General features: G+C 33.2%; 1 protein-coding gene across 1 annotated transcript in view; it reads right to left on the bottom strand.

Moving 5' to 3' along the window:
* Positions 1–21,938, bottom strand: part of LOC145694884 (uncharacterized) — a 74,360-nt gene that overhangs the window by 7,992 nt on the left and 44,430 nt on the right. Inside the window, exons 3-6 of the mRNA XM_081771599.1 lie at positions 19,296–19,478; positions 15,965–16,086; positions 13,540–13,753; positions 8,110–8,369 (exon numbers count right to left, since the gene is read on the bottom strand). Of these exons, the coding sequence (XP_081627725.1) occupies positions 8,110–8,369; positions 13,540–13,753; positions 15,965–16,086; positions 19,296–19,478 (779 nt within the window). The remainder of the gene's footprint in view (positions 1–8,109; positions 8,370–13,539; positions 13,754–15,964; positions 16,087–19,295; positions 19,479–21,938) is intronic.

The following is a 21,938-nucleotide window of genomic DNA, read 5'->3' as shown; positions in this document are numbered from 1 at the left end:
ACAAAACTAGTGTTAACATGTCGATAACTATTCACTGACACTCGGATCGATTTTTCCATCGATTATCACAGAACTCGATTTCATAACGGTACATATATTTTGCAAGCCGTGATGTGTCGAAATTTGTTCTTGTAGAACCTATTATTCTTTTAAGCTCAAATATGTTGATGTTGACATAATTACTTGTAGATTTTCAGGGATGCATATTTAACATAGAAAAGATTCATCTTGTATCCGGTGCTTGTATATCTGTTTAAATCTCTTACTATTCTTTGATATTTCGGCCCGAGCTGGGACAGAGTATTGCAAATTGGAAGAACAGAGTTGAAACATTACATAGTTTTTGGTCTTGTGATAAGGAAACTCAGCGAATATTCAAAAAGCACTAAAATAGTTTAACTTTTGAAGGTTTGAACTACCCTCATTTAGTTTTAAGGTATGAAAATAATGTTCGTGAAAAATTTTATCTTATGAGATGTTTTCACTTCTTACTAACATCTTTCATCGTATGTACTTTTCCCTTAGGATAATCTAGTTTTGTTTCTTCATATATGTACAAAGATTTTGTTTATCGATATTAAAATGATATTCATGTATTTCCGTTACAGAAATATCACCGTGTAAACTGCAGATGTTTACTGTGTGTAGATCATTGTTGGCAGAAGATGGTGATGTAAGACTTTTACAAAGCGAATAAAACACTATTTTACGTATTGTAAATGAATAATAAAATTATATTTTATTCTAAATTGATCTTTTATTTAGTTCTATCATTTTATCATTTTAGTAACCATAAACAAAATATTTGTACATATATGAACAAACAAAATCAGATTCTTCTAAGGACAAAAGTGCATACGATGAAAGATGTTAGTAAGAAGTGAAAGCATCTCATAAAAAGACAAAAATTCCTACGAACACTATTTTCACACCTTAAAATTGAATGGACATAGTTCAAATCTTCAACTGTTAAAATATTTTTAGTGCCTTTTAAATAGTCGAAGAATTTCTTATTAAAGAACCAAAATCTACATGATGTCTTAGTAAATTTCTTCCTGTTTGCGGTCGGAATGTTCACGTTCATGACCCCATTGCGAGTCGAAATATTGATGAAGAGTATGAGGTTTTAACAGAGATACAATAGCACCGGGTGCAAGGTGAGTCTTTCCAATGTTAATGTTAAGTTCTTTTTTCTCAAATTTTTGTTAGTTTATACTTTCATGTGTTTGATCATTTTTTATTTGGATTTCAAAACGATATTGTTCCGTATTGGGATGTAAAAATACTGATAATGTATATATATATATTAAAGGCAGTAGATTAGATTCGGTGGTTTGTTATTGAACAACCGGTTGAAGCAAGATATTTTCTATGTTTATTTAAATATGTTAATCTGATGATTTATTTAAATGTTCAATCTTTCAAAATACAAATCAAAATAATTTAGAGCTGCTGTTTAAAAATGTGAAATGTGTTAAAATATTAAAATATCATGATCTTAGTCAAACTTTTCTGTATGATGCGTACTTCTTATATATCACACACTATTTGGTAAAAATCCCATTTAAGGAGAAAACAAAAATTCTCAAGCAATTTGTTAAATAAAGCTTATTCTGTATATAAATTAGTTACCGGAAAATAATAAAACCATTATCACAAAACATTAAGGAAGATACATTATAATTATGTACTTTCGCTAAATATTTCATCAAACAAAGAGCGAGCGAGAGAAACAAAGAAGTAACTGTGAAACATCCAATTGGACACTATAATGAAATACAAAGTCACATGAATTGTTGCCAAGCTGAAAATAAGAAGTCTTGAATGGAATAAGATAAGGCTAGGAGAACGTATTGCTGGTGAGAGAACAGGAAGGTGAAGAGATAAGTAGTGAAGAAAGAAATTTATATAATAATAGAAAAATAATTGCGAAATATAAACGAATAAAAAGTAATTATGAAGTAATGAAAAGAGTAATAATAATAATAATAATAATAATAATAATAATAATAATAATAATAATAATAATAATAATAATAATAATAATAATAACTTTATTTTAAGTGCTATGAACTGCTCATAAGCAAAAATACAGCACTATGTTAAAATCGTTATATAATCATTTTAAACAGACCAGAAATTATATAATATAAAATGACTATTATTATTATAAAATAATAATAATAATAATAATAATAATAATAATAATAATAATAATAATAATAATAATAATAATAATAATAATAATAATAATAATGAGAAATGCATAAGAAAGTTTTATATAATGAAATGTGTGCAAATAAAAAATAACAATGGTAAAGAAAAAATAATAGTATGGGAAACAGAAAAGTATACTCAGGTGAAGAGTTATAAATAATTAAGAACTGGAGAGCAGTTCGCGGATGTCTGAGAGTCCCATCTTTTTCTATAGGTCGTGCAAGATCATAGGAGAAGGTTTTTGAGGATACGCAGAAATATGGTCGAATGTATTACTACAAGGTGTCCAATATACAATGCAACCCGGAGTTTGGGATACTAGAACTTTTGAACCTGAAGTGATACACAAATAATGATTATACCAAAATGAAGCTTTGTTCATGTATATATTTTTAAAGTAGGAAGCAACGGTTGAAGTACACTAGGTACCACACAGTCTTGCTAGATGTAATCAGTGTATTTTTTTTTCAAAACATGTAAATTGACTCATAACTCATACATATGGATGTTCTGTCATTAATTTTCAGTTTGTTTAGTTGGTGTAGCTTGTAGTCTATGGACCAGAAAAAAAGAATTTTTCATTTCCACCAATAACTAATCGGATGAGGTCTCCGTATGGGGGAACTAGGGAAATCGTAGTTTTCACAAATTAACACTCTGAATTGGCAACACTGCTGATGTTTCAGTGCATCAAAATATGTGTTAAGGATCTGTCTACATTATGCAATTCCTGAAAACAACGAAAAAGAAACTTTGAATTTATCATGATAAAACTTTTACTTACATGCACCCGGCAACACTGCTAGTATCACGAAACAAGTTATCAGCTCTATAGCGATGCTGGAAGTGCCCCCTGTTTTGATTAATCACTGGTTCACACGTTTTACCATGTTGGCAGCAACTTTAAGAAAAGTAGAAGTGTTAATGTTCTCAATGGCACTGCGAATGTTCGTTTCCAAATCTTGTATAGTTCGGAAATATGTTCTTGTATACCTCTTGCTTTAACTAGCCCCATGGAAATGAATAGCAGCGTTTCCGGGTGCATGTAAGTAAAAGTATTATCATAATGATTTCAAAGTTTCTTTTTCGTTGTTTTCAGAAATTGCATAATGTAGATAGATCCTTAACACACCTTTTGATGCACTGAAACATCAGCAGGGTTGCCAATTCAGAGTGTTAATTTATGAAAATTACGATTTCCCTAGTTTTCCCTTACAGAGACCTCATCCGATTAGTTATCGGTGGAAATGAAAAATTCTTTTCCCTGCTCCATAGTTTCCAAGCTACTCCAACTAAACAAACTGAAAATTAACGACAGAACATCCATATGTATTAGTTATGAGTCAATTTACATGTTTTGAAAAAAAAAACTTCGGTTACATCTGGCAAGACTGTGTGGTTCCTAGTGTACTTCAATCGTTGCTTCCTACTTTAAAAATATATACATGAACAAAGCTTCATTTTGGTATAATCGTTATTTGTGTATCGCTTCAGGTTCAAAAGTTCTACTATCCCAAACCTCGAGTTGCATTGTATATTGGACACCCTGTATAATGCATTTTGTAACCCTGCAGGAGAATCAGTGATAGGTAATACGGGTAAGAAAAGAAGTTTCTTCTTCATGGAAAGTTGGACAATAGTGAATTTAAGAATGTAATTGTGGCTGGAAGAATCGCAAGTATGAGAAAGATAAAAAATGTTTTTAACTGCATAATAGATTTTTGGAAGTTAAAACTTGTATCGAATATAGAGCCAGTTTTATATTTGGTTCCTGATATTTCTTAGATGGCAATGGGACCAGACCTAGACTGAGGACATGAAATTTAGAGCATCTATGATGATGAAATATGACTGAAGGGCGGAGAAGATGGGGACTTATGTTTCGGGTGAGGTGCTACCATCTATGATGGTAGCAAGATTCATGCATTTTGTAGGAAATGGATGTTAGTATAATATATATAAAAAAAAAAATCGGAATAAAAAGTTTCATATATATATATCGGGTGTTCTAAAAATGGCACCCACGGACCACAAGGCACTATTCTGCAGGCCAAAATAAAGCGAAAATGTTATATGATGGTATGCCTTCCGGGGCCTCCTTCAGCCGCTATTGAGAATCAAAATTTCACAATGTGGCAACGTCGTAGATTTACTGGGAGACATTAGTATTAGTCTGCGAATGCAACAAGTAGTTGAATCGATTGCTACACTAATAAGTGATGCTAGTATGTGTCAATTAATAAGGACATTAGCTGCCATCTGGAAAGAATCGCTATAACTATTTGATAAGTTGGCAGATCTAATCTATGGTTATTTGCGACGTTGCCACATAGTGTAGTTTGTGTCTCCAGACGAGGACTCCAAAGGTATACAAATATATATTTTTTGCGTTATTTTGACTTTTAGAATAATGCTCTGTAGTGGGCGACATTTTTAGAATGCGATATATATATATATATATATATATATATATATATATATATATATATATATATATATATATATATCGTATATTTCACGTTTGAATGTTTGTGAAGAATTGAATTAATTGTTGAGAAACAATGTGGTGGAACAGATATTGAAACTTTTTCTACGTTTTCTATACCTCACAGTTCTGAAAGGATGGTCTTTTTTATTCTTTTGACATCTACGCGATAATATATTATAAATCTGTCATAGGAATGTTAATCAATATGAAGGAGAATTGTTTTATAACATCACACACTTGGTTTAAAAAAAAAAAAAAAAAAAAGCTCGAAAACGAACGAAATATTGACATTTTCATACATTTTCAATTTTATTATTTATTGTCTATATTGACACACGCTAGATATTGAAACTCTTGGGTTTTCAATATAATTTTACTAACAATTTAAGTAAAATCCACGAATAATAGTATTTTATTGCTTGTTTTCACTGCTGGTGCTGTAAAACCGCGGGGTTTATGGTTTCAATTCATTTCATACATATTCTCAGCTTGAAATGGAATGTCATGTCAGTATAGATTTGTGAACAACATTTATTTGAGTAGGCTCGGTTCCGATAAAAAAACGAAAAATTTATTATTATTATTATTATTATTATTATTATTATTATTATTATTATTATTATTATTATTATTATTATTATTATTATTATTATTATTATTATTATTATTATTATTGTATCATTAACTAGCTGATCATTTGCTGTGAATTAACCCTTTCCGCCAGAACCCGCACAATTGTGAGGGTAGCTTTTCTGTATTACACAAGCGAGAAGTTTTCAATTTTCACGCTCACTTCGGCTTCAAAACACGCACAATTGTGCAACTCCACTTTCTCAGAACCTACTATGGACCCACGCATTGTTTTAATAAAAATGTTCTATACATGTTTAATGTAGTATGGAAAAACCGGTTTCATGAAAATAACCTAAGAATTTCTACTCCCGTGCGGAAAGGGTTAAGAAATTTTCATGCAATACTTCTTGAATTTGATTTAGGAATTATGATAGTTTCTAATGTATAAATAATATTGCATTTCCCACATTTTGTTAAGGTGCACGGGTGGCAAGGTTGTAAAACAGTCGTCTTTGGTGCGATGGATCTCTAATTCGACCCAAGGCTACGCAAATTTATGATGGAAAACATCGTATTCGTGGGTTTTCTTAGGGCTCTCGTGCATCCTCTTATTTTCTCATTTTACTAATTCTTTCATAATCGTTCATTTTTATTATATCTTTTCTAGCCCACAAGCTTTGGGATGTAATACTTAAAATTATTGCATTTCATTCATTTTTGGCACACTTTTCCAAAGATTTTTAATTGGTTTTACGTCGCCCAGCGTATTTTCTCCATACTCATAACTTAGATCCACACCAAAGTATGTTGTTTAATATTTTATCTCAACTTTCTTTGTCGCTGTTCGTACCGTATCATCACGTACTCAAAATCAATATAGCTACCAATAAATTATATTTGTGTTACATTATCATATGTTACATTTAAAATGTTAAAGAATGCATAGTAATGCTTTCTAAATAGAATTAATAAGATAATTTGTCTTTAAGGCTTTGAATTATATGCTTTCACTACAATATTTTATTTTTTTTTCGCTAAGAATTTCATCAAGTACTTGTACTGGGAATAAATAGTCAACTACTTGTGATTACATCTTGTAGGTCTTCTTTCTATTACAGAAAGCCCAAAACCTTCATTGTTCACGTCAGCAACATTTAATGAAGAAAGGAACTAAAATATATAAAGAAACTTGAAAGAACGAAGTACTAAGCCACCTTCAGTAGCCCATTTGTGAGAAGTGAAATATTGTAATGCAATGATATTCTACAATATTATTGGGGAAGGGGGGAAGAATGGATCAGTGGTGGAGCGCTTACCTGTGGTGCGTGGGGTCGCTGATTCGATCCCCGGTCAAGTAAGTTTGTGATGGACAACATCGTGTCCGTGGGCTTTCTCGCGGTCCCCCTGTTTCTTTCCACTTTCTCATTCAACCAGCTCTTTCATCATTATCATTCACTTGCCTTAATCATTGGCTCCCTTAGCCTAAATGACATAATCGTGTGACGTTAAACTGAAATATTTCGTTTCATTTTCTGCAATATTATTATTAGCATTAAACGGGGGGGGGGGGGGATATTCAAAGATGAAATATATACCAATCAATTGGTTTATTGAGTTGAACAAATGATGTAGATGAGTGTGCTTTTTCAGAAAATCGAGGAAAAAATTATTATTTTATAAACTTTAAAAATTGATGCTGTCCGCTAAACACGCCAATTATTGAGATGAAGCTAATATTGAACTATACTCTCATCAGGCTTGCCAACCATGCGATAACTTATCATGATATACGATAATTTAAACCTTAATGCTATATACGATAGTAGGTAAATATACGATAATTTTAGAAGGCACACTTTTTTTTTTGGAAGATTTTGAATGTGCAAATAAATTGTTGATGTGCATAAAAGACACACATACACTGAGGTTTTCAACAATCTATCCCACTAAAATAAATCAATAACGATTTGCGAGTTGAAAAATAGCAAACCTGTATCAATTTTTTAAAATCAATTATGTTTATGAGGGGGTGGAAAGATTGTTGTTGTTCAGGGTAGTATCAGAGTAGATAGAAAAAACTATGAAGACAGTGACGCTGATTTGGAGTTCGATACTAATGATTACTAGATAAGTTTATTATATATTATTGTTGTTATTAGTAGTAATATATTTGTTTTTACAATTATTATGTGCATAACGAATGTACGATTTTTGTTGTAATATACGATAATTTTAAAGAGGAAAATCAATAATTTTGTTCTCTGAGGTTGGCAACTCTGACCCTCATTAAGCTTTTCATTATGACATTAGCAAGGTGATAGTATGGTTAATGAGATATTTTAAGATTAATGAAATTGTTTTAATTATTGTATTGTTCAAAGGTAACAAATGTATCAATCGATAGATTACATCGAGCTGCGGAACAAAATAACACATGCTTGAGGGTTACTTCTTATATGTAGTTTTCGAAAAAATCGAATTTTTATGGCGTTAAAATATGTATGTTCTTCGTTGCCAGTCTGATACAGTTGATATTTTTCATTCTGGAATATATTAAGTTATTTATGCATTTACTATGTACGAAAAATACATTGTTAGCAAATTGTGCCTATTGTTCTTTCATTTATTCTAACAACAACACAATACTTCTAACAGTGCCATACATATTGTAATTAAACGCTTTAAGGGATAAATTATTTTATTCTTTCGTATATAATTATAATTGAGTCGTGATCCCTTTTAGTTTTTAAGTAATTTTCATACAAAGCAAAATTCAGTAGTTACAATGAGCTGCAAGTAGAAATAATAAAAAAAAAAAGATTATAAATTACCTTCACTTTGTTAAGATATACTTCATTGACAAGACGTCTCATATAGCCGGTCTCTCGAGCAAAGTTGCTCAGGAGTTTATCTTGAGTTATCTTTAGATGATGGGCCATCACCTTCTCGAGTTTCAAAATATGTTTGGATTGCATTGCGCGAGTAATGAAACCCAGAAGCATTATGACATAGCCTAAACCAAAGATAATCCACCACAACAGAAAGATCTTGTAGAACCATGTCCAGCCGCCATAACCACCTTCTTTCCGCCCTGGAAAACGAAAAATGAATGTGTATTTAGCTTTACCATTATTATGCTATTTATCCAATAATTAAATTTTTGTTTATACATACTATATGTTATAGTACGAACTATGTTTAATGTATATTAATCTGTCCGAGTCAAACGTGCGTAAGCATTTATTTCAATATCTAATAAACATTAAACGTTACAAAACTGAAATGTTAGTATGTTTACAAGTAATCTTCATCGTTGTCGATGATACGCTGTTAAGCGCTCCGGAAGCATACTGACATCCTGAAAGAGGCCATCCTCACTGATGTGTTTTAACACGTGGCGTGATCCCTTTTAGCCAGCTTTCGTTAATCAAACTTAGCGTTGCTCGCCTTTTTCAGGATGTCCCCGCATGCTTCCGGAACGCGTAGCAATGTGCCATCGACAGTGGTGGACTCTACTTATAAAAATACTAGAATTTTAGTTTTGTAGCATTTCCTGTTTATCATATATTGAAGTAAACACTTACACATGTTTGGCTCAGACAAGCTGATACACCGCTAGATTGGAACGATAGTAGGGAAACATTAAAATATACTTGACAATATACTGGGAATCAATAGATGCCTGCAGACTGTAGTACCAACATTTGATCTTGGCTTAAGGGAGTGTTTTCTTTTATATTACCGTACAAAGCTTGCATAATATATTAATGAAACGAGGAAACAACCGATTTAAACTTGTTTTTTACACACCAAATCGAGAATCGAACCCGGGATCTCCGACATACCACCCCAGTGCGTTAACCCCTATGCACCCAATCCGCTTCTCAGAATAACCAAACACCCTCTCACTCCTGGAGCCGGTGCTCTCCACTCAGACCACTAGTGGTTAACGCATCGACGCGATATGCTGGAGATCCCAAGTTCGAGTTCCGGTCCAGTTAATCTCTTTTCACTCTTTTTATGTTAAAACTTGCATAATGTTCACTTTCCACCATATTTAAATTATCTTTTTATAGTAAAGTTCGCAATGGAAAAATGAACTTGTGTAACATGATAAGTTATAGGTTAAGTGATATATATTTAACCCCCTGATATTTAATGTAAAGTATACATTTAATCTTGTACTTTATTATTTTGAAAGGAGAAGCTTCGGTCCTTTGGTGAAGTCTCATCTTCTGAATACATTTTTTTTTTTAAATTTCAAATTCCTGTGAAAAATCTTACGTTTCCTGTACATATAAAATAGAATGTGTGAATGTTTAAAATATACAGAAGTGTATTCTCATTAAACTATTTTCAAACTTTCCCCAATAAATTGTTTCAGTTTTCCTACGTAAATGATATTATTATTATTATTATTATTATTATTATTATTATTATTATTATTATTATTATTATTATTATTATTATTATTATTATTATTATTATTATATTACTCTGCTCTGGATATTTTCCAGTCTAACTTTGTTAAAGTTCGTTCAGAACTTATTAAATTTCTAAAGGACCTATAATATTTATATTTAATTTAGCCAGGTGCCATTTGGAAGGTTTTACCTTAACTGTTGTTAGTTCGTAATTAGTCATTTATCTTTAATTTCCTATCATCTTTTCTTTTCTTCTAGGTTCTTTTCTTCTTCGTGTTCTCCTCAACCATAGCAACATGGGAATTTTGAAACTTTTCTCTCTATTGGGAGAGCTGGTTTATACTTTGATAAGGCCTCTTCTTCTTAACTGGGTCTAGATATTCTATCCTTGTGCTTCCTCTTCCTGGTTTTCCTTCTGCCTTTCCCTCTATCAGCACAGTGATCCAATCGGAATGCCGAATCAGATGGCCAAGCATGCTGTTTCTTCTTTTTCCCATTATCTTCGTGATCTTTCGTCCTTCATTAGCTTCCTTTAGTACATCTTCATTCCTTTTCCTTTCGGTTCATGAGATGTACAGCATTCTGCGCCAACACCACATTTCAAATGCTTCCAGCTTGGATATTTCAGCTTTCCTCAATGTCCACGTCTCTCATCTGTAAAGCGCCACGCTTCATACCAGTGTCTTAATAAAACGTTTACGAACGTCTAACGACACATTTCTTGATGTTAGTAGTCCCCTTTTCCTATTGAATGCTTGTTTAGCCTGGGCTATTCTGGAACTTACGTCTTTTTCACTTCTTCTCTCCGAGGATATTAGACTTCCTAAATAGGGGAACGTCTTAACGTCTTCAATTTTCTCTCCATCTAGCCATTTACCTTTTCCTGTCCTGCTCTTGTGCAGTTTGTTACTTTGGATTTCTTCTTATTTATCTTCATTTTGCATGTTTTCTCCAGTTTGTCGTTCAAGTTTGAAAGTGCTTCCTGCAAGTCCTTTTCATTCTCCGCTATTAATGCTATGTCATCAGCAAACCTTATTGTGCTGGAAACCTGACCATTTACTTTTACGCCTTTCTCGTTTTTATAATAATAATAATAATAATAATAATAATAATAATAATAATAATAATAATAATAATAATAATAATAATAATAATAATAATAATAATAATAATAATAAAAAATATCATAGCTTCTTTTATATAGACGTTGAAAAGGAGAGGTGAAAGTCCATATCCTTCCCTTACTCCTTTACTTATTCTTGCTTCCTTCTGCTCTTTAAGCTTTTCCTTTTTGGATATTGCATTTTTTATTTTTTTTATCGTAGCTACGAGTCTTCATTTACATGTCATATGTATTTTTTTTAAAAAAAAATTTTGTATGTTCATTTTATTATAATTGTTTATTGTTATTATAATTGTTTATTGTTATTATAATTATTTTACGATATCGACTGCATGTATCGCTTGTGTTGCTGGTGTATTTTGCCTCCTGTTAAATATAATCCAAGATTGTATATGTAGGTTTGCATGTATCATGTGCCTGCTGTCTGGGCACACTTGTGGCTATGTATGCTGTTTGCTGCCTAATAAACATTTAAATTATTATTATATCATCTCCAGAAATCATTTCTGATATGGAATTTCAGTTTGTCGTTGATACATAAAAGAAATCATGCTGGTCCAAATATTCATATTGTCGTAACGTATCAAGCAATTATTTCAAGATCATTTTGAATTTGGAAATCTGATTTAGCGCAGATGCGCACTTATCTCTGAAAGTTGTTTATTGAAAATGATTGTCGTAATGATAGCACTAGTACACCATCTCAGATTAAACTCAGCTCATACGTTTCCGAACTTCCTTCCAGGTGATCTCCAAACTTCAAAATTGTTACACACTCAGAGCAAGTTTTATAAATATTGCGTCCAATTCTAACTTTTTGGTTTGTTTGTTTTGTTTCTAATAGGTGCATTTTATAAACCAATGTAACATGACGCAGAAAAATGGAGAAACAGTGAACTACCACCCTCTGCTGAATTACCTCAGGTTGAAAACGTCTTACGCCATAGTAAATTCATTATGGCTTGGTACCGGTACTAGGAGATAATGTCCCTACATACTTCACGGCTAAGTCCTGGAACCATAAATTTTCTTGGAGTAGGTAGTCGTGTGATGGTCCTGACTGCTCTGGATACTCATCAACACTTATTGTAGAAAATATCCAGCGTATCAAATAACTGATTATATTTCATATCAGCGCTAGAGACTGTCTATCTAATCTGTGCCCTCGGAAAATATTTAAACACATAGTTCGGCCCCACTCCCACAACCCTCTTACGGAGGAAATCCTCCGTTTGCTTACGAAAAAGAAGTGAATGACCTCATCTGTTGCCAATTTGTCATTCAATCGTTTGGTCTTGACGAGTGAAGATCATAGGCTACTTATAATGGCTAACAAGACAGAGCACAGCGAAGTTCGTGAAATAATTCATTGTGGCAACACTTCCACACCCAACAATTAAAAGATCTCGGCCGCAGCAACTTGTCCCTCCTCTTTCGAGGGAGGTACGGGAAAACACACATCGACAGCAGCGCCAGAAGGGGCACAGTTCAAATAGAAAGGCTCTAGCAGGTATTGTTGGCATATTATGTGGCAGCATTTATATCATTTCAACTGAACATTTGGGTGTTAGAAAAGCGAGCTATAATTGGGTATCATAGACGTAATCAGATAATACAAACAGTGCCATGCAAGGGTACAAGAATTGAAGCTTTTAATGTGTCTCTTTTCGAAAGAGTCTAATCATCTTTTGTCCAGAATTGTTACGGTGAGCGATCTAAGTTCATCATTTTGAGACTCAGATGTAAACAACAAAAAATTATGTGGAAGGATGTACCCTCTGCCGATTGGCTTTAATCTTCTGGATTGTTAGGGATTCACATTTTTTTTTTTTACTATGCATATTTGACTTTAAAGTAACAAGGTTAATTTATACCAAAAGCACGTGTGGGCATCAAATCGAAGAGATGTGGAAAATTGAGAAACATTGTTATTCTTCTTCGGAATAATGATCTCAAGTCATACATCTGAGGTATCGCGAGCTTCCATCCAGAAAGTAAAGTTACAATTGTTTCTAGAACTAGATATTGACCAATAGTTAAGTAAACAGGATACAATGTTCTTCTCCACAGGCATTCAGCTATTACAGAAGATATGGCAAAAATGTGTTGACCTGCAGGGAAATTATTGAACAGTTTAACATTGGAAACATTGTTCCACGTTATTTGCAAGTAGGTCTGGAACGAATGTTTTGGACGAGTCAGTTTCGAATCTTGAAAGAAATCACATCGGTAAAAATTAGGATTTTATTGCTACAAACCAAGGGAAGAAAACTTTCTTAATGTTCTACTTCTTGTATACAAAAATGAGTACATTAGATGAGTTCTTTTCCCTTGGTTTGTAACGATAAAACTAATTTTTACCGATAGGCATCCATCAAGAGCCGCCACTGAAACGGGTCTCATATAATATCTTTTTTAAAAATTAGTTCTTTTAGTATTTGTAATGAAGAGCACAGAAAGAATCTCAATCAAAATTATAAGAACTAATTGTTCACATACTGAAAATCTAACAATATTAAAAAAAAGATAAAGAATTTTTTCTGTCTTACCACTCTAACAAAAATGTCTGCTTTTTCTTCTTTTTGCAGATCAGAGGTCATGCTATTTCTAACGATAAATCATGCATCGTTCGTTAATAAGTCAATTATCAAATAGATCGTCATCAACAACATCACACGCCTTTAACATCAAGTTAGCATAGAAACTTGCAGTACCTGCTACATAATCTCCAAAGCCAATGGTAGCGAGACTGACAAAGGCAAAATACACAGCTTCTTCAAATGTCCATCCTTCCATAAACACAAAAAGTGCAGCCGGAAGAAAAATAAACACACAGAAGCCAGGAACTAGATACATCATAATATGGCCGAATAGAGCAAGTTTACTCTCGTACACATGATCCTTGGATCTATGTTGAACTCGGAGCAACTGAAAGAAAACTTAAAATACTCAATGCATTGCAAGACAAATATTTTATATTGAACTTATGTGACATAATAAATGTGTAATTATTTATGGCTACAGTAATTTTAGATATAGTTGTTTATTATAAAGAACTAAGAAAATAAAGTTCAACGAAGAGCAAGAAGAACAACGTGTGTCAATGTGTAGCCTTGGTGTATATCATTTGTGATCGATAAATTCGAGAACGTAAAAATGTAGTTATCCATAAATGTGATTTCTGACAAAAAGAGTTATAAATATGTAAAATAATAATAATAATAATAATAATAATAATAATAATAATAATAATAATAATAATAATAATAATAATAATAATAATAATAATAATAATAATAATAATAATAATAATAATAATAATAATGTGCACTTAGCGACAATAGAAAGTAGCGCATTGCATATATACATTTTTTTTTTGTTCATGGAATATACTATTCATATTTTCGATGACTGTGTGCTTAAATAATACTAAAACGAGACGAATTTATCTCCAGGATAATATACAATAGAATACAACCTCTGCTTTTTTTTCAGGAGAGGGCAAATAAATATAAACTTATGTTTTTGTATTTAAAAAATAATATTTTTGGCCTTTTTTCATGTAAGGTTTAGATTTGAATGGGAAATAGGAAAGGACATGGAAAAGAGTCGCCCAGGGACTAATATGTATGGTATCATTCCAGTATTCACGGCATAGTTTTTTCAGCAAAAAGGTGAATGCTTTCATATTCTGCTGACCATTTGGTATCATAAAACTGGAATTTTTCAATAGAAATTGGAAGCATAATTTTTTTTTTTTTTAAATAGAGAAGTAAGTTTATAAAATAGTCTTCATGCCCTGAAATTTAAGTCAAATTATTGATTCATTTAAATTTCAGCGAGAACCCACAGCTCCCTATCCCCTCCTTATCAAAGTTCAAATACACAGCTAAGTAAATACATGAAATGAAGACAACTAGTATAAAAGAAGAAAATAAAGTATTAACAACTTAAACATCTGATTATCAAGTGTTTATTTTAGTCACATAACATTTGGCAATCAAATGTCACATGATTTTCCATTTCACAATCAGTTTTGTCAGTTGTTGAGTATGTAGAAAGTATTTTCCTCACTGTTATCATTTATTTAAAGTGGCAAAATTATTTTTTTAAATATTTATAAAATAAACTAAAGTATTTTTCCATAAAGTATAGAAGAAAATAGCTCTTTAAATAAACTCACCGTGGACATGTAAATGTAGCCATAATGAATAATAGAGTTTTTTTTTTTTTTGTATAAGTTTTCATTCTCTAATATTTGTTTTGTCTTTTCTGCTTGAAAATAGATTATTCCATTGTGAACGATAACCTATTCATATTCTTCTTCTTCTACTATTATTGTTTATTTTATGTTCGTTTAAAACTTCGAATTTAAGTACTAAATACTCATTATTAAATAAATAAAAATATCAATTAATAGAAACTCATTCCCAAAACACAGAGTGACTGAAGATAGTGTTCTTCTCTTTGTTGTGGAGTTCCATTTTCGGTGGGATACAAATAGGTTGACGGAGACTAAGTCTTCTGTATAGGGTTCAATATGGAATAGAAATCACATGTATTACAACGAAAATTTAACCCTACAATAAAGTCAAGAACACTAGCTTCCACGACCTTATTTATATTTTAGAAGTGAAACAGTTTGCTATTGAATATGTTTAAATTGCAATGCAAACAGTATCATTTCCAAAATACAAATATATGGGCGGAGGGTAATGTTCTTGTCTTTGTTATGGGGTTCAATTTCCAGTGAAATACATGTAATTTTTATACCATATTGAGCTGTAGATTTACATCATATGGCCTCGGTACTGAAAAATCTGTGAAATTATTTTAAAAAAGAAAGCAAATGTAATAATAGAAAGAATTTGTTACATTTTATAGATGTTAACTAACATTCACAATATACTTATTTCAGGTATCAAAATTTGGATTTTAGAAGTTAATGTTCAGCCGAAAAAGAAAATGAATGTGTTATATCTTTTTTCCTTGTTTGGAACCATTATTTTAGCATATTTTTGAGGTACAAACCAGGTGAAATAGTCTACAGCCAAATAACTTTTTGTTCCATTGTTTTGTTACTACAGTATCTTTGTGCTTAGGAACATCTTTAACTTGGTTACCGTTATCGCCTCTTACCTTTCTTCTGAAGAAGTCAGCCAAATTTGCGAGAACAATTCCCTTTAATGGAATTCCAATAAGAGCAAACAAAATGCATACAATTCGTCCTGTTGCATTCGTCGGTACAAAATCACCATATCCTGAAAGCAATACATAGTATTATATTAACGAATAGGTACAATTTGATTTCTGTTTTCTTATTAGGCTGTGAGTAGGTGAAAAAAACGCTAATTGTTTACTCATTGGGAAGCCAATAACAAATGACTTTCTGCCGGCCACAAAATAAATGATCAATTTAGTTGTTGGAGCCAGCCAAGAAATATAATATGAATAAAAATCCACTTCCAAAATCGGTAATCAAGTCATATTTTCTGTTAAGCGTAACTGGCGTAATTACGGGGAGCAGGTCGTCTCTAGAAGATTTTCGGACCTCCCAAAGTAGTTTCTTTCTATTGAATGTGGTTAATTCGAGAAGTTTGCAATTTCTACAAGGGAAAATGACTCCCTAAACAACATCCCGAACGGATACATTGAGGATACTACATAATGCATGTTACTATATGGTTGTTGTTTAGTAACTATAGGAATAGTCCCAGCCGAGCTGATCGACCGTGGTATACATTAGGAAAATATCATCTCTGAATCGGAGCCAATGAGACGGTTGAAGCTCTGATGTGTAGAATATTTGTTGTTCAAACTATACATCTTTCTTCATTGATGTGAACGTCAGACTTGAGAATGGATGTCTCGAGACTAATGTACCCACCAAACTTACTAACAATGTGCAGTACCTCTCTTGAAGAGCTCCCCACCTTCAATACATTAAATTTTCACAATCTTTTGCCTTAGCCATTTGGATAACCGTTATCTATTTTATTGCTTCGTCTTTCAACAACTGCCTCAAGATAATCTCATCTAGTACTCTTCAACCGGAGATACTTCCTCAATCTTATCAACCTACAACCCACTCAATCTTTTCTCTCTCTCTCTCTCTCTCTGAGCTTCCTTGCCCAATACTATCCTAGCCTCTATTCGCTAGAAAACAAATGAATCTTATATAGCTTGTACTCACTGCCTCATCTGTAACCACACTGTAACCAAAAAAAGGTTCTCCCGACCCACCCTAATATTGTTTTCAGAAGGGCCTCAAAGTTTTATACTTTCATTACGAGAACTGGTTTCTTGAAAGACCCTGCATGTAAAACTTGTAATATATTTGATACAATTTGAACTTCCAACATTTTATTACAAAAAATTACACGCCTTCTACTATTCTGATAGTTGCCATATTTCTTCTAACTTTATTTAGTACCTACTGTCCAGCCCTCTGTTGGTGAAACTCAAACTTCTCTTTCGATCCGCATCGACAATCATTAGCACTGAAATTCTCAATCTACATTATCCAATAACTCACAACCCTTCTTTACAACTATATTTGACCGTACTTTCCATATAAGCATAGAAAAAAATTCTTTTCCAGATTCTTTCATATCCTTCAGAAAAATATGAGAAAAATGTCTTCTCATATTTTTCCATACTTATACCATACTTATCCGCAAATAGCCTCCTGGTCGTATTCGTCTATAATATCCCACTTCACCACACACACTCCGTTTTCCATTTACATATTTCTATCTTTGACACTTTTTTCCTACATACTTTTGATCCTGCTTTATCTTCCATTACTTTCATTATTAGAATCCTTCATAATTTGTTATTGTTTTTTAAATATTTTACAGTTTTATATATTCTTCAATATTTACATTTTTCTCTTCGTTTTTCTGTACTGTTATTGATATAGCCTTCAAAGTAGGTTCCTTTTTTTTCTTCCGGTATTAAACTCTGCATCTTCAGAATAGCTATACTCAGTGCGTATCCAGAAGGGGCTGGGCAGGGCTGTCCCCCCCCTAAAGGGAACATAGAACTCTTTTTGTGTTATTTCAACGAGACGAGACGATAAAAGTATTTTTTCTGTCAATATATTGGACCAATAATCTGTTCTCAAGCTATTGTTTTTACAAACTAACTAATAATCCAAAGTCTTACAGGGGGTACTACCGTTGAAACTTTATAGGTCATTGCTGTGTGCACGACTGCTGCAGAGAGTTTAAAGTAGGGAACTTTATAATTGACGGCTGTGTGCACGGCTACTGAAGAGAGTTTAAACAAGGGAACTTTATAAGTGATAGCTGGGTGCACGACTGCTGCAGAGAGTTCAAAGAAAGGAACTTTATACTCGTAAGTGATGACTGAGTGCACGACTGCTGCAGAGAGTTTAAAGAAAGGGACTTGATAAGTAATGACTGTGTGCACGACTGCTGCAGAGAGTTTAAAGAAGGAATTACCGACGCACACTATGGAAGTAGCCAAGATGGAAATCTGTGGCGGCAGATGTCCTTGATGAACAGATGAACGCATATGGATCCTGAAAGGCATAGATTATGATTTCTGAAGTCTGATCTTGGAATTTTCAGAGGACTCAGCAGCCGCCTAGAAAAATCGACTTACGTCAGGTGGTGGGCGCTACGATTGGGCTCAATATATTTCCATGCTAGCTACCCCATAATGATGGACGCATCGATGTCTTTGTATTGATGTGCGGGGATGAGCAACATCCAATGAACAGTTTTCATCTCATCTGGCTTTCCTTTGATGGCTTTTCGAAGGTTAAAAATTTCCCTCGTATTAATTACCAGAAAAATAGTTTAAGCATAACTATACACATAGTAAAAAGTATATTATCTGGACTTTCACACAAAAAAATATCAGATGTGGAGGGAAAGGCGAAGGGAAAAAGAAAAGAAAGAAAATAAAGAACAGAGAAATAGTTTTGAAGGGTTCGTTTGGGAGCCGTGTGGCTATAAGAAGGAGAAAATATTAATACAAACAATAGAATGATTGATAGACATGAAATACAAGTGTTTCCAACCTTTTACTTTCTTTCGACTTCCATCTTACCTTTAACAGCATAGCTTCGCCGACTTCCTTGCTGCATAATAGCAATGCTAATATTGGAAATGAGACAGCGGTGGCTCAGTGGTAGAATTCTCACTTCTGGCACGTGTGGTCCTTGGTTCGATCCCAGCTCGCGCAAAGTGAGCTTTGTGGTTGACAAACACTATATACGTTGGTTTACTTCGTTTCCTCTCACTTTCCTCATTCCACAAATTCATTCATTACCATCATCACCGTCTCCCTCAGCATCAGAGCATAATTGTGGGGTATTAAACTAAAAAATAGACGAAAAAGACAAAAAGAAAGAACATGAGTAACAAATAACTTTAATTTTGCATTTTAATCGGTTAATCTGTAAGGTGGATAATTAAGTTTACTGTATGATAGAACTTACCAATTGTGGCTACTGTAGTAAAAGCAAAAGAAAAAGCATTGTACATGTCCCATTCATTTCCTTCTTCAAAATCAGTGACATTTAAACTTATCGACCTCCCACAAAAGTCTGAAAGGCGAATGAAAAATTCCTCATGACCTTCTCCATCGATCATGCTGCTCACAAGATGGGCGTTGAACAGTTCTATTGCAAAGATAAACAAATTGTAAGTAATATTTAGGACGAAATAATATTTGTTAGATTTTAGTGTCCTCTAATCAAACGATACTTTAGAAATTAAGTTGCATTCATTTTACTAAGATAAAGACATACATAAGAAAATCTCAGGAAGATAGTGAGTGTTGTCCAGTAAGCCAATAATCCTGAAAAAAATATTATATATTTTATACAGAAGGTGGTTCTGTTTATATTGGATCGATTTTGAAGGGTACTCATCTTACGAGAAATCTCGCCATCACTACTGATGGGTTCTATCGGATCCTCAGTATTGTGGTCTATCGCCCAATACCTAAGTTTCCTTCGGAGCAAACTCCGGCGAAGCACAGGCAAGAGAGTTCTGTCAAATTTCTCCCAAGCTTTCTAGAGTCCAGTGAGAGTCCACAAACACCAATGATAGTGTTAGGAGTAGAAAATATAGTCGTTTATAGGAATAGGTTGTAAGCGTTGAGAAAATAAAAAAGCACTAGCCAAAAGAAGAAAAGGAATAAAAGAGATGTTTATGTTGCTAGGGACAGTTTTATGTTGTTGATTTGAAAATGTAGTAAAGTTATGGTTGATTCAAGAACGGATCTATTGGCATTTGAGTTTGATAGATTGAGAACAGTTGTTAATTGTTAAGTGTGATGTTAAGAGAGAATTTTAAGTGTACCAGTTTGAAAAATAATAAAAGAGTAACAGAAGTTTTTGAGGATATTTTATCAGTGTTGTTTGTAACTCATGGGTTAGAATTTTGGAAGATGAACCAAAAAGAGTTTTGAAAGTGAACTGAATTTAACCTTACAGACTAGGGGAATAGAACTTAACCTATGAGACTTGGCTCAACTAAACATTGAAAGTTTTATATTAACATTGACGCAGTCGGTTTTACGAACATTACGCTTTTAGATAAATACAATGGCTTCATTTGCTAATTTTGAACCCTTCGATGTTGAATCAGGCCGGATACAAGTTTACATTGAGCGTTTCGAGCAAGTAGTTTTATCTTAAGCCTTGCCTGAAGACAGAAAACTTTCTACTTTCTTGTCTGTCATTGGTATGAAAGCGTACGAAGAACTAAGAAACTTATGCACTCCAGTAAAACCTGCTCAGAAGTCTTATTCAGAATTGAAAGAATTAATGCTTCAGCACTACGGTGTACAGACAAATGAATTAGCAGAACGCTTTAAGTTCCACAATATTAGACAACAATCTCATCAAACAGTGGCACAATTTGTTTTAACTCTAAAGAAACAGTATCCTCCTATATAAATGAATCTCGTAACAACCATAAGGCCACGCGGTAAACTTTCCGGGCAGTGGCAAAGTTGTCGCTGACTTTGGTATCGCATTTACAGTATATCAGCGCTTAAAACTGTGATCACTAGAAGTACAATGAATGTATAGTTCATTCATTGTGACGACTGTCTGCCATTTTGACACCGTCAGGTGCTTTTGATACAGTTTCCTGCGGTTCATTTTTCGGTTTGTAATGTGGCAAGGAAGGCAGTGGCGGTATACATGGGCCTTATCGATGCAACTCAACCAGAGACACTTACAAATGCCTGTGTTCACAGTTGAAGGTGCTAAATTGAATCGCTGGCACATCGCTCATTGGGTCGGTGGATTTTCCTGGCATGCCAAACGGCATTTCCCGTGCCACTGCGGGTGTCACATTTCTTGAAGCCTTCTTCCTGGTGCTTTCGTGGGCGATTGTTTAGCCACTTGACTTTTATAAGGGACCACAATAGCTTCACAGTAGTCGCCCCAAGTGTGAATCATTCTCCCGAACTGATTCATTATGTAGGAAAAACGAGCATAGAAAAGGACCATGAGATCCCCTTCCCTACAACTGCAGACAGACTACTGCTCACGACAGCAAACGCGTCATTTTCCAGATATCAATGACGTTCCTAATTCCGTCCAATACAAACCAAACAACCTTCTGCATGTGTATTTGAATTTTAGAGGGATTTGATCTGATATCTAATATTGGCTTTGTTATAAGAGATTGATCGTCAGTTTCATTTACTTTTTTAAACGCTATCCTCAATTCCAGTTCATTTTATTTTATTCTTTTACCATAAATACACAATATTTGATTTGTCAATGCGAATGCATGTACATATTACAATGATGTAATAAACTTAAAGATAGTACAAATATTTTATTAAAGATAGTACAAATAATATGGGACTAAAAGAAATATTATGTATGTTTAATATTTTGTTCTACACATACAAAATATAGAATATTAATCTTTAGTTAGTGCCTTACCATAAAACATAGTTTATACAATTTATTTAAAATCACATTATCCGACCTTGTGTGACTCAAGACGACTGGAGACTACAATATAACGTTTTTTTAAAGAAATGGGAGTGGAAGAAAATATGAAGATGCCAGAAGCGAAACAAAAATTGGTAACATCTGTTATCACAAAGTGGT

This window comes from Thermobia domestica, chromosome 9 (genome assembly GCF_964235325.1).
Source record: "Thermobia domestica chromosome 9, izTheDome1.hap1.1, whole genome shotgun sequence".
NCBI lineage: Eukaryota > Metazoa > Arthropoda > Insecta > Zygentoma > Lepismatidae > Thermobia > Thermobia domestica.
This window is presented reverse-complemented; position numbering and strand designations above follow the sequence as displayed.